Below are 14,758 nucleotides of genomic sequence, written 5' to 3' on the forward strand. Positions count from 1 at the left end.
AATAGCAACAACCGATGCACGAATCGGACTCGGTGGTCGCGAAATTTCGCATTGTACCGCATGTTTCGACAAATTTTAAACGTCACGCGAGAAAATTCGTTTCTGCCCGCTGAGAAATATTACGGCGAAAAACGGGTGGATCGTTAAATTTTAACAATCACGGTTTACTGCTGTTTTATATTATAGCGGGGCTATCTGCCGAATAGGCGGGGGAGGGGGGCAGGACAGGGGAGGGGGGCAGACCTCTCCCTGGTAAAATGCCACCAGTAGTGGTCCGCATAAAGTTTCGATGGGTCCAAACAATCGGTGTCCGCTCGGACTTTAACCAGTTGGGCAGAGTTTGCACGGCTCGTTTTCTTTGGACGGGAGAGATCGTGAAACCAGATGAAACGCGATACCACGAGACGTCGTCTCGGTTTGCGGAAACCTGCGGAATTCTCCCTTTTAGCAGGGGGACAATGACGGTGGAGGGAGCAGGAAAATCTGTTTTGGTGAATGGAAGAATGGAAGAGAAAGTGATATCTGTATCCAATAGATATCTTGGAAACAGATATATTGGAAATAGATTGGAGATGGAATTATTATTTGATATTTTAATTTTCAAAAACGATATTTTCCAAGCTTTTAAGAGATTTATTTATAAGTGAAATGAAGAAATGATGAAAAGAAGAAATATATAAATAAGGAACAAATAGAGAATAGAAAATAGCCTTATACATATAAATATATATAAAATTCGAATAAAAATTTAATCAAATGGAAATACATCTTTCAATCGAGAGACTTACGACTCATAATCTTTTTATAGCCTCTCTCCAGTTAAAAATCGACGTTCATTCCTAAAATAGAATCGCTGGATAAAAGATAAATAATCAAGGATGGAGTGGCTAGACAAGTAAAACAATTCAACAGTCGAACAAGTAGAAGAAGATAATTATACCGCGCAAGAATAAAATACACAAGTAGAACGAAACAGCTGCGATCAGACGAGATTTCTACCACAACTTCATCGTACGTATATATTTCAAACAAAGTATCTAATTCGTTCATCCTTTAATAACGAATCCTAAATACATTAATTAACGGATTCTCCTTTCTGCTAGTATTATTATCTCAAATAATTTCCAGATCCAATTTCCAAATTTCACTAAAATTCAACAATCGGTCAGAAAAGGATCCTCCCTCTCTCAGTCAAAATCCAACATCCAGTTTAATCAATTTAAATGGCAAACAATCGCGAGTATTGGGATCAGCCTGGCGATTATAATCGTATTTCGTTTCTGCGGGAGGAGGAAGTCCTCCCGATTTCACGGTCACGTATCTCCCGTAAAACAACCCTCTCGTCACGTTAGCATTCAACATTTGTTTGCCGCTTCTTAAGGCGATCCCCCCCTCCGTGGCTCGAGCCACGACCTAAGGATCAAACCTGACTCTTTCGACTTCTCGACGCGACAAGATTTATGCGCGGACCAACCTCCTCGTCCGAGATGCGATCTCGAGGCTTAGGCCGGATGCCAAGTCTTATATATATATATATATGTATGCGAGATTTTTCATTGGATCGACCGGTCTCTATATCACAATTTTAGAATTTTCATCTCCCTCCGTTTTTTGGGTCCTTTCATCGAATTTTCGAGCTTTAAATGTACATTTACTCACCAATCGTTGCCAGTCTTGGTCACGTTCTGTCGCTTGCGCCCAGTTTGATGGGGTTTCGGCTCGGCCACCATGTTAACGTCTGCAACAAAAAAGAAAAGAAGGGATGGATAAAACGAACAAAGGAAATCGAAAAATCTCGTAAAGTTTAATTCCCCTTTGTCTCCAATCTAAGAACGCGTATCAACGACTCAAATAACCAACGGGTTAAATACCCGTTGTGCGCCATTTATCGTTAAAAAGAGAAGGGGATGAGTGGTGGTGGTGTGGTTAGAGCGGGGATCGCGATAGAAATCTGTCTCTTGGCTTAATAGCCGGCTCAAATTAATAAAGCGGACGGCGGCAAAGGGGCTTAACTTGTCCGCAAACAGTTATTAATTTCATCCCTTTGCGGCGCCCGTTTCTGTATCGTGGTGGTTCTGCACTGTGCCAAGGTGGATAATGGATGCGCGTTCGAGTGATCAGTACAGCAGTTGAGCCGTTGTGTCAGCGAATTATCCATTCTTCTTTTGATGGGGGAGAGGGAGAGAAAATGAAAAAAGGGAGATAGACGGAGAGAGGATTTTATTCTTCACGGTTGCGGTGAATGAAGGATTTGGCCTTCGTGTTTTTATCGACGTTCGATAAGGAAGGGAGAGGCTTATCGTGCGAATTAATTTCGCGGGAAATCGATGATCAAGGAAATTATCGAGAGAATCTTAATCCGTCTTAAAATTAATTGATCTATGTTGTCGCTTGATTGTCAATCCTTTTAAAAACTTGCTTTGTTCGTTGAATATTCTTCCTTTCGAGAATTAATTTATTAATTCTTTTTTTTTATTTTCGATAAGAGAACATTCAAAATTAGTTTAATATTATATAATCACTTGTTTGTCATCGTAAATGATGATTCCCTTGACAGGGAGAACAAATATAATCTTAGACGCGATACCGGACAAGCCAGCTGATTCCGATGGGTGTGCAGCCAGTACGAAACGCGACACAAGACCCATCCTTTGTGTAACCTAGCCAAACACATACAGTGCATGCAGACAGAGCGACGAGAGTGTGCATACAACCCATCGTAGCTAAAAGTCAGCTTTATTATGATGGCTACTTGTACATAAGATGAGGAAATTGTTTGTACACCGGTTCTTCCAAATAATTTGCTCGTTTATATGAGAAGATCGTATAATCCAGGAAAAATATAACTTGATCGAAATGAAAAACTGTGTTAAAAATTTCATTGTAAATATTCAATGGATATAATAAAAAATTCCAAAAAAAAAAAAAAAAAAGAATTTGGAATTTTGGATAAATCTATCTCTATTCCTCGCAAGACGTTAGATTTATTAAAAAAGAAAAATAGAAAAGGTAAATGAATCTTTCACGAGATCAATATTCGAAGATGAATTTTTCAAAAGAATTATCGGTAACAAAGTTAGCGAAGTAATCCATTCATAGACGTTTCAACCGTGGAATATTAATGTTTGAATAATTTCTGTTTTCTGGGTGGTCGTAAACTAATCTCTACGGTAGCATGTATTTACTTGTGCCCGTTGTTTACCGACTGCACACAATGCCCGAACGTTGCAAATACTATGCACAAATGTGTATTAAATCAGAATATTCGTTAGCAGTTGATGCGGAATTAATGTAAATGAACACGTTAATATTAGTTGACACACGTTCTATGTGGAATAACGTAATAACCGTATATAATAATATACTATATAAAGATATTACAGTGATTAAACGCGAATAAACCAATATCTCGACAATCTGTAAACTTATATCTTACGTGCTATTCCATTTATAGAACTTTTATTATAGAACGTAAAACATTTTACCATTTCTTCTTTTTCTTCCCCCTTTTTTCTTTACCTCATATATATATATATATGAATATGAATCGCGATTTATTTCGATCGTTCCAAATCTTCGTTCCAAAACTATTTAATTTTAATATATATTACCGGATCTCAAGTTCTTTGACATTTCTTCGATTCAGAATTAAAATCTCCTTTATTATCGTGCTGTTAGAAAACAGTTTTATTTTAAAATTTCTTATAAAAATACCCCGAATATTAATAAATCTAACATCAAATCCGATAATTAAAACATCAATTCTATTTTTTAAATTTAAAAAATTTAAATCGATAAAAATAAATCTCGATCGATCTTTTTTCTTTTCCTTTTTCTTCTTCTCCAACAACCATTTAAACAAGTAAATCGTATCGAGCCCGAAAGAAATTAGAATTGTTAGAACGTTTTAGCAGCGTTCTAAAGCAGGGAGGACAGCACCCGATAAGAATTATCTCACCGACCCCGGTGTTACCTAAAACAGAGAGGAGAGAGGAGGGCCGAGAAAAGCGCTTAACTTCCACGAATGTTTTACCAAACGAGCTGCCATAATCCTGGTTAAATATCCAGCTGTATCCTATTCCCGAATCCGGGGGAATCTCCTCCGCTTCCAGTTGACTTTCCACCCCCCACCCCCAACCCCCGACCGGAATGGAATCCGCGATATGCATAAAAATGTCATTCAACCGAGGCGAATATTCAAAACTCTTGCCGGCCGTATGAATGGCCGTTTTCATCGCGAATGAAATTATATCCCGGCTAGCCACTTTATCTCTCTTTAACTCGCCGAATATAAAATTTATTTCGACGAATAATAGTCCAAGTTGGTCCTGACTCCATTTTTTTTTTTTTTTTGTCTGCAATCCTCTATTCACGACGAGGGTGGAATAATTTTTTCTGTAAAAGAACGTTTCGAGGGTCGATCCTTTGTTTGTAATTTTTCGAAATTTTGGAAATTGATCGAGATACAGAGGAAGAGAGAGAGAGAGAGAAAATCAATGTTGGTTGGAGAACGAGTGAGAAGATAGTTATGGACAAGTAGAGTGAGCCAGGCTTGGAGAGACAAGTGGAATAAGATAGTTACGGGGAGACAGTAGTGGATTAATTAAATCGTGGCCAGACAAGCAAGACAGAGTTTATAATTGGACGAATGGAACGAGGCGTTCTCACGATTATCAGATAAATAGGATACGAAACGGATACGAAAAAAGGCGGACGATGGAATAGACAAGTGGAATGAAAGTTACTCGAGCATCGATAACGAAGCTGAACGGATCGAATTAATATTTTCTCACGGAGATGAGGAATATTTTACGATTCTTTCGGGCCAAGCTTTGATTTAATTTGTAATTTGTCATATATTTAGATCGCGAGAAGTTAAGGTTTAACGTTCTCTTCTTAACTTCAGAAGAGAATTTATTAGCAATCTCTATGCAACTTTGAATTTTGATCCTTGACTCTTAAATCGATTATCATTGCATAATAAATGTCGACGACAATGATTGATAGATGTAAAATTAATATTAGACGAAGCAAATTTCATCGAGTTTCACGAGTTTAAATTTATAATCAAATATTTGACAATTATTTCATTGAGAATAATAAAACACGTTATATGAATTCTCGACTAAATAAATTTAAAAAATATCCACAACTTCTTCTTTCTCTTACACCTTTAAATACTATAATTTTGCTTATAAATCAAACTCATCGTCCTAAAATTTCTTACACCATCCTATCCACCATCATAAATCGATAATATCAAAGATCAAAATCTAATCACACCACTTTTCTTCCTCAAAATCCATCACGATCACGATTCAAAAAAATAATAATAACAATAATAATAAAAAAAACAATCTCACCCTTAAATTAGAACATTTAAAATCTGCAAACCAAGCAATCGTCCCGAAATCAACACAGACGCACGTATCGCACCGTTCGTGTAACGCGTATCATCCTTCCTCCAGTCATTCGATTCGAAATCGTGGAAAGTTTCCTCCTAGGTGGGGGGTTGGCTACAAACGAGGGTACGCGGAAGTCGAGTATCGATGTCATCTGCAAGCACGGTTGAAGGGTGATGCTGCTCCCTATATCGCGTTGCGAATTGTTCTTCGAACTAACCGCGGCGGCTGCATCTGTAACCGGCAGCCACGGTAATGGAATATGACAACGTGAGCTGCATAATGATCAGCCGCTTCCCTGCCTCCCAACTTTCTAATAAAACGACCATTGTCGGTGACGTTTGTCCCGTTACGGTTATGCACGGCCATGAAACGACAACGGTCCACAGACGACGACACCCAGTGACCGAGGCTTGTTGCTGCATGTGTGTGTGTGTGTATATATATATACGTATATTTAAGGTGAGAGATAATGGAGGATTACGAGGAGAACTTAGAAATAATATCCTCTTATTAGATCCGGTTATTAATCCCTTTTGATTCTATTCTATTAATTTCTGATTTTTTGGTAAAATTTTTAAAAAATAAAATAGTAGAATTCTGAGTTTTGGAGTTATCATAAATTTCAGGTTATTTTTAATATTAGTAAGGATTCTAGTTATCCTAAAATTTACTTAAATATACATTATATCGTTATAGTGTTTTTTAAAAAAAATTATTATAAATAATGAAATAATCAGCTCTTACGTATTATAAAATTTCATAAACGACAGATAATACCTCTTCGTGTTCGTAGAGAGAGTGGCCACCAAAGAGATTTCGGATCGGATGAGAAATTCGGGATATACGTATAATTAGGAGAGGGGTTGGGGCGAAAGGGGTATAACGCGATACGATGTTGATAAGTTGTTCCGCGGTGTTAATACGTTAATTAGAATTTCGCTAATTAATACTTGGAAAAGCGATTCAAAGCGGCGGCACGGGTCTGAGTCGCGCTTTAACCAACGGCGATGAATGGGCGCCCCGATGTATGTAATTGGGGGATCGAGTGACGGTTTAAGGTTGATATTTAAAGGATCCGTGTCCTGGCCAGACACGGCTCTCGCGAAACAACGTGCATTGAGCACGATAAAATAAACGAATCATCACGATCGAATCACACCTCGATTATAACTTCGAATTGTTATAAATTTATTTTACTAATTTTATTTACACCAAATTTATTTATTTATTGAATTTCCCCGAAGAAATAGATTTTGAAATTTTACATTGTTTCACTCGTTGTCGCAAAGAACAATATCGTCGAAGATAAACGTTTTAACAAATATTTTTTCCAACAATTTGAAAAATCATAGTTTTGATACAATTTGGAAAAGTAACGGGAAAACATCACAAGTCAATCAGAATTTCAAGCGTGAAATCTATCCGCCCGCGAGCCACCTGTATCGCTCTTACCTGTTAAAGCTCGACTTGTCACGTCCACGTCGCGCGAATCGTCATTTCACGGCCGCCCGCGAACGTTGCATTAATTGGCAACATTCCAATTACCGGATTATCTACTCGAAACAACTCGGCAATTTGCGGTGCAATTTTATCCGGCCATATCGGTCGGGCTGCTGTCAGTTATTTTCACCCCGAATTCTCATTCTCGTCACGTAGCGGACAGCATGACGAACGTCGCGATTTGTTGCATTACACCGCATCCAGTTTTATCGTTGGACGTTGGCCGAAGAATGGAAGCGGCCGGGGATGAGGATATTTTTCGAAAATGAGGGATGAAATTAATTTTGCGCTGCTAATTGTTCCCCGTTTCCGCGCAGAGTAATCATCATCGACACACCGAATTTCGGGAAATTTCCACGTTTTTACAATTTTATCGGGGAAATTTCACGCGTCGTCGAACTTGCGACGAATCAATTTTACAATTTTCTTTTCTTTTTTTAACGAAACACGATTGGTCGAAAAAATGACCCGATGATAATTTTGATGATAATTTTAATTCGTCTTATTTTCCTATCTTGTTCCAATTTTTGAATTTTTTAAATCGATGAAAAATTTGCCGCGCGTAAAATTTCTACGAACAAATCGCTAAACAAATTTTAAATGGAACACCATCGATATTTATATCGACGAATTCATCGTGAAATGAGCTATTACACCTTCATCATCAAGGCAAGGTTTACTAGAAACATTTTTTTTTACCCAATGACTGACAATTTAAGATAATAAATTTCAAAGCATTTCGAAAGCAGTTTCGAATCGATTCTTTCATTCACACGATCCACGTAGTTACTCGCTGCCTCAAAATTAGAAACTGTATCCAGAGAGGGAGGCATATTATGCGACAGACGTTAGAGGGGCGGGCAACGAGATGGTAAAGTTGAAGAGCGTGTTGGAAGATTTAACGAGGAAATTGATCCAACTTCCATCCAGGATGGAATACGTTTCTCGCGAAGCTGGTGAAAATTGAACTTTGTCCTTGGCCTATATATATATATATACACAAGGTGGTTATACATGGTAATTCAATTTTTACTTACGGGGAGATACACACGAGCAAGGCATTTATTCGAAAAATATGCCAAGAATTCTAATATACATGGGGGAGGAGGCGAGCGAACTTTCTCCCTATAAATATTCTTCCTCGCGACTTCCATCTTGGCCGAGTTTTCAAAAAGATCATCTTTGTTTGATTGGAAAACTTTGGGGGACGCGATGAAAAATGTATAATTTAATTATAGACGAGGAAATTTCGAAATGCTCGTGTCGTGAAATTAACTCGAATGAGAACGTTATCGATAGAAAATTGGAAGGAGTCGAAATCGAAGGGTTGAAATGGAAGTAGAGATGGAAATTTGTATTAAAATTAATATAATGTATAAGGATTTCCAACAGAAAAACGTTTTGACTTGAAATAAGAGAAAAGATTCACGAGGGAGGAAAAATTCGACGAAGAAAAAAATTAAAAAGAAGAAAATCTGTTGCAAGAGTCATCACATTGAAGAAATAATTCGCACAAATTATTTGAATAAAAATTTCTATCAAAAAGTTTAAATTAAGACGAAGATGGATTTTATTTCGAACAGAGAAGAGACACTTTTGTTATTTTGAAAAGACCTGTTGCTTCGATTGACAAGCAAATTTACGAAGAGAGAAAGAGATCTTAGAATGAAAATACGCAAATATAATACGCAACGGTAAATGGTAATGGTCACATTTTCATAAAGACAAACGGGCCGTGTTATAAGCCGCTTACGTTCATTACAGGGTGAAAGAGCAGGAAGAAAAATGAAAGTGAAGTGGAAGGGAACCATTAATGCTTGCTCTGCTTTGAGGGTTGCAAGTGTAGCGAGAGGGGTGGCGTAATTCAAGCAAATTAAGGGCAAAAATCATCCTCATCCTCATCCTCGTATCTCTTTCGCGTGATCGTATCGCTGTCGATGAAAATAAATAATTGTTTATCCATTTATATACCTTTTTTTCCTTGATTATTTCCGTCATCCTCCACGCCGCGAAATTATTATGCAACGCGGAATTCACGTTGCGCCTCGATAAATAATAAATTTTCATGGAGGATCAAAAGCGACGGATAATTGGTAATAATCCTACAGCGTCATTTTATTAAACAAACATTCCACAAAAACCCTTAATACCGAGCAAGCAGAGCCTATATACCATTTGAACGTTTAATATTTATCATTCGTTTATTATGTAGTATTACACACGTTTAATCTTCATCGTTTATCGCTTTCGATATTTTAATACTATTTTTTCGAAATAAATGCACACGACATATTTTACGACGAAACGTTTCAAACAAAAAAAAAAAAAAAAACACGAGAAATTTTGTATTCCGTATTAATAAAAATCCTTCGCGCGATGCAAATATTTATATTTTATAACCATCGTGTTTGACGTAGAAAAATAATTCGTGTAATTGTTTATTGAAATATTCCAACTGCATGTCCTACGATCAATTGCGATCAACTACTGTTATAAAAACATCACCCAACCTCCTATTAACAGAACAATAACAGATTCCCTTCACCCAGATATTACTTATTTCTCCACAAATAAAAAAGAAGAAAGAAAAATTTACTTAATTCGCTTCTAAGACAACGTTCTATAAACAAAATAATTCATCGATTTGAAACGCGCATCTCTCAACATCCTTATATTTATATTTGCATTTCAAGTATCAATTATCGTCAATTTATACACCGTTCAAATATTACTTTCTTTCCAGATATATTATAACCATTTTCGAGCCAAGAGACTTCACAACGAAATTCATACAACTCTCTCTCTCTATATATATACGTTCCTCCACGCGGAAACCACCCTCTCGTTTTCAACAAAGTTTCGTACCAGCCAGTCCAACCTTCCTCCTCCCCGATCAGCTCGTCAAACACGCACCACGATATATCTAACCCCTCCTGGCACGATAGTATCCCCCTGCCCTCTTTTAACACTCTTTCCATCGGGGGATGGTGGAGACCTTTCCTCCCCCTCTTTAATTGCGCCTCATTATATATTTGTAACGATGGTTGTTGCGAGTTGTTTCGATCTTTCGCGCTGGGAACGAAGAAGAACTAACCCTCTCGTGTTTCGTGATAACCGGACGTTAAAAACGTGGATTTACAACTAGCGCGTGTTGCCCCTCCCCAACTTGTCAGTGGAAATTGGCGCGGCAAAACTTTTTACGCCTATCGAGGATGCGATTAAGCGGGCTCGGTTTGTGTTTTTCAAGCCGATTTGTTTTCATTCGCCTGTTGAAAATTATGGGGGTTAATTCTTAGTCACGGATGATTATTAATCATTGTACTTTCGTTTCGTGGTATCGATTTAAAATTGACCAGTAAGAAGCTTGAGTAAGGAAAATAAATATAGATAAATTCGTAGAGCAATTTGAAAATTAAAAAAAGAAATGAAATTCTCTTTAAAAATATTATTTGAAATAAAATATCACGATATTTCGAACGAATCAATTGTTTCGAATAATTCGAAAAGCAAAGTTCACAAATAACTCGTTCCATCCGAAACTCGCATGTTTGATTTTAATTACCAGGCCTGGTTAAAGCAGGGTGTCTTCGTTGTATTCTCGCAACTCGGAAATTCATGTCAGTTTGCACGATGATGATAACCGCCAAGTCATTCTCCAACCAAGACCGCATGTTACCCGCAAACGTCAAAAATGTCGTTTCCGCAACAGCTACGACTTCCGGCCAAGGTTTCGCTTCCGCAGAACGTTCCCTCGCTGTTACACAGGGACGATCTATCGCGTGTCCGGCAAATCTTCCGCCGTTTCTTCGTTTAATTAACGTCTGCTTCTGATCTTTTAATTATTGCGAAGAAAATGTATATAGTAAATAAAATATAACGAGGATATTGATTAATATATCGCGTGAGATTTTGTTCAATTTTTGTAAATTTTTTTTTCTGCGACAAAATGAAGATCCAATTTTTATTAAAAACGGTATTACTTATCTTTCTGATCCATTCAAGTATCGAAAGGATTCATACAACATCAAAGATCGTTTCATCAGAATGTTTGGATGTTTTCGAGGGGAGGTATGCAACAAAAACACTTCTCACCCCCTTTTAACCGAGTCTCTGCATTCATTCGTGGAACGCAGTTTAATTCTTTCCAAATTCCACGGCTCTTTACTTTCCCTTGTCTATCTATTTCTCTCCTCGAAAACTCATCGTCTCGCGATCAGTTGAAGAGGGATGGAAAGAAAAAGGAAGGAGGTAAAGAAAAAAGAGAGAGAGAGAGGGAGGGAGGGAAAAGAAAGGCAGAGAAAAGTTGGAAGAAAGGGGAGGAGGGTTGTAACTGCGTGGTAAGGGCCACTGAAAGCGGAGGAGCATTCAAACGAACTGTATTGAACCGGTAGCTACATTTCTAGCCATTTCAACTGAACTGAAGTCCTTTTATATGCATCGTGCTTCCCTGAATTCGTTGGTCAATCCGTCTGCGCGGATGAAACCATCCCCTCGTCTCAACTCGTCTCTCGCGCTGCACCCTCGCATAAAGGCGACCCGTTAAATAAGTGTTCCTTTCCACTCCTTTTCTCTCTTTCTCTCTCTCTCTCTTTCCTTCTATTAAACTGGTTAAACAAAGAGATTCTGAGGAACATGTCGATGAAAACGGTATAAAGGATGGCGCGTGAAAACGTTGTAGTTGGGGAGCCGGAAATGGACGTGATTACTCGTTAAACGATAACGAGAAAGGGAAATTAGGAACTGTTTCCAACTGTTTATGGAAAATTTTGGAATCACTGAATTTTTGATTTTATCAAACGCTTCCTTGAAATTTAAATTCCGATCCTTCGCGTTACGTCTATTTCTTATAAATAAAATTCGAGAAATATATAATCTTAGAAATATAATCTTTTTTTTCGCTTTGATTAGACGAAAATTACGGAGAAAGGGAAATTAGGAACTGTTTCCAACTGTTTATGGAAAATTTTGGAATCGTTGAATTTTTGATTGAACGCTTCCCCGAAATTTAAATTCCGATCCTTCGCGTTACGTCTTTCTTATAAACAAAATTCGAGAAAATAATCTTTTTTTTTGACGAAGCTTTGATTAGACGATAATTACGGAGGAAAATTACGGAAAAAGAGAAATTAGGAACTGTTTCTAACTGTTTATGGAAAATTTTGGAATCATTGAATTTTTAATTTTATCAAACGCTTCCCCGAAATTTAAATTCCGATCCTTCGCGTTACGTCTACTTCTTATAAATAAAATTCGAGAAAATAATCTTTTTTTTCGCTTTGATTAGACGATAATTACGGAGGGAAATTACGGAGGATGGAAAAATTGAAAATTCGTGCTCGATTGATTATTTCCATCCACTATCTAAGCGTGAAATCCTGTTCGAATTACGGGGTTAGCGGGGTTAGTGAACCGCGACGCCGAATCTTCCTAATTTCCACGACAGAAAAACCTGTCGGAACGAGGTACACGCGAACCCTCTTCCCCGTTAATTAATCCCGCCATGACTTGTACGAATAATCATAACCATCTACATCCGAGACAGACATCGTTTCTCCCCGAGTACACCATGAACAACCGACCGCACGATTCTCGTGTACCTAACCTTTGAATATGCAGATTCCATTTTCGCCAGATTTTCCGAATGTTTCTCCAACATCTTACCAAGATCCTTTCGAACGATTTTAATTAAATGGATAATATTCCATTTCGTATTTTCTAGTTCCCGTTTTAAGAGAGAGAGAGAGAGAGAGAAAGTAAAATTTTTTTAAACATTCTGTCTTATTAATTTATTTATTAATTTATTAATTATTCTCTCACGGGATAAATATCAATTTTCACTCTTGCGACTCTTTTAATATGCGAATTTCATTTTCCAATATCTTAATAAGATCGTTTCGAATGATTTTAATTGGATGGATAATATTCCAAGAAACTTCGTATCTTCGATCGAAAATTTGTTTTTGAAGAGGTTTGAAAAAGAAAGGAAGAAAGAGGAGAATCAAGAGATGGATTTCAAAAAAGAATTCCAGAATTAATCTCTAAAACCTTTAGATATTATTAAAAAAAAAAATTAATACTATTAAAAAAAAAAGGGAAGGAAAAATCTAATCTAATCACTTCTCACTTCAACCTTCCATTCTCCAAATTTTTCCACGATCGTACCCAACGATTTTAATTAGCCGGATAAATGTTCCCCCCTCGTTCCCTTTGCAGTCGAAGATTTGTTCCAGCTCAAAGTGGTGGAACAAGTTAAAAGAAAAGAGGAGGGAGGACAGAAAGAGAAAAGAAGAGGAGAGAGAAAAGGGAAAAGGATGGAGAGATGCGAAAGAAGCCTAGAGAGGGAAGAGGTGGCGATGGTGGTGGTGGTAGTTGACTGAATGCTGCGGCTAAAGGGCGGTTCTTACCCTCTTAACCGGTCTAACGTGGAAAAGCACGACCACTTCGACGCTACAGGCAAAGTTTACCTCGCTAATTCATCCGTGGCCTCGCCGTGGAAAATGTTGAAAGGGAGTAAATTTGACCGTGGAGGAAGAGGGGTGCAAGAGGAGGAGGGGAGGTTCCCTTGAGCCGCGCCCTTCGCCTCTCTCTCTCTCTCTCTCTCTCTCATCGACTGCAAAATGTATTTTAGTCTCGCTTATAATTAACGGGGCAAGTGTTATGAGCACCTGCTGTTGCCGCTGCAGCGCGACCTAAGGAAATTTTCGCGAACAAAACACGTGATTGGGTTTTCTTTGATGTTGGGATTATTCCCATTGAATTTCGTAGTCGTAAAAAACCTTTTTTTCTCGATGTCTTTCGGGTTCGGATACGAGCTTTAACCGGCATCAACCGAGTCAACCGAGCGAAAGAATTAAAGGATTTCTGCGCTTTTAAACGGCGTATTTAAAACTGATGAAAGCCACATCCCCCGCGGGCCCTTATTCAATGGAATATATTCACTGTTATCGCGCTGCGTATTCTTTCCTTTCTTTCTCTCTCTAAAACGTTCCAAAATCTGATCAAATGGATTGTATATTTTTTCAAGAGTTGAAAAGTAATTTAATAACGAAACGTTAACTGCGATACACAACAGAAATTACTCCACTCCGTTTTTAACGGAGAGGAAAAAAAAAAAAAAAGAAATAAAAAAATGTGCGTTTCGGAATTGCTGGATTGCTTTATCCTTTATCTTTCTCCCGTTAGTTCTCTCCCTCTTTCTCTCTGTCTCCTTTTTTCCCCCCGCTTGTCGTTTCTTCCCGCTCTTCAAAGTACATTTTTATCCGTACAAACACGTGGGGGGAGGGGAACGAGTGTCGTTTCGTTACGCTTTCTATCGTTGTAAAATTACCTACTCTGATACGTTTTTTTTTTTAAATTCAAAGAGAATATTGTTAATCGGATTACGCGTTGCAACCGGGACAAAGTATTATTAACAATGGTATACGTACCATATACGTATGTATATCGATATTTTTAAACGAGCGAATTTTAATTGATTTAAATTCTTCGTTGCGCAGATTTCTAGATTTTTGTTTTATCCGTTCAAAGAAAAATCTTAAAAATTCTTTTTTCTTTTTCCAAACTTGAAAAACTTTATATATTTACGCTTAATATCACGGATTAATTTATATAGATCATTACATATTTTTTCTCCTTCTTTGTAATATTTCTTATCAACCTGCAAACAAATTAAGGACGACAATAATATTCGTTTTATAAAATATAATTATAAATATAAATTATTTCCAAATAAACTGACCTCTTGCGTGAATAACACGCAAGAGGATCAATCGTGTCCATAAACTACGTTTTTCTTCTTATATTTTTAAACGAGCGAATTTTAATTGATTTAAATTCTTCGTTGCGCAGATTTC

The 14,758-nt window shown here is 37.5% G+C and overlaps 1 protein-coding gene across 9 annotated transcripts in view; it reads right to left on the minus strand.

Moving 5' to 3' along the window:
- The window catches only part of LOC102680125 (uncharacterized RNA-binding protein C3H8.09c-like), a 323,287-nt gene that overhangs the window by 60,749 nt on the left and 247,780 nt on the right, over positions 1–14,758 (minus strand). For all 9 annotated transcript variants that reach the window (XM_031510950.1, XM_031510948.1, XM_031510952.1 and 6 more), the window contains one exon: positions 1,660–1,738. In XM_031510950.1, the coding sequence (XP_031366810.1) occupies positions 1,660–1,738 (79 nt within the window). The remainder of the gene's footprint in view (positions 1–1,659; positions 1,739–14,758) is intronic.

This window comes from Apis dorsata, unplaced genomic scaffold (genome assembly GCF_000469605.1).
Source record: "Apis dorsata unplaced genomic scaffold, Apis dorsata 1.3 scaffold_269, whole genome shotgun sequence".
Lineage (NCBI taxonomy): Eukaryota > Metazoa > Arthropoda > Insecta > Hymenoptera > Apidae > Apis > Apis dorsata.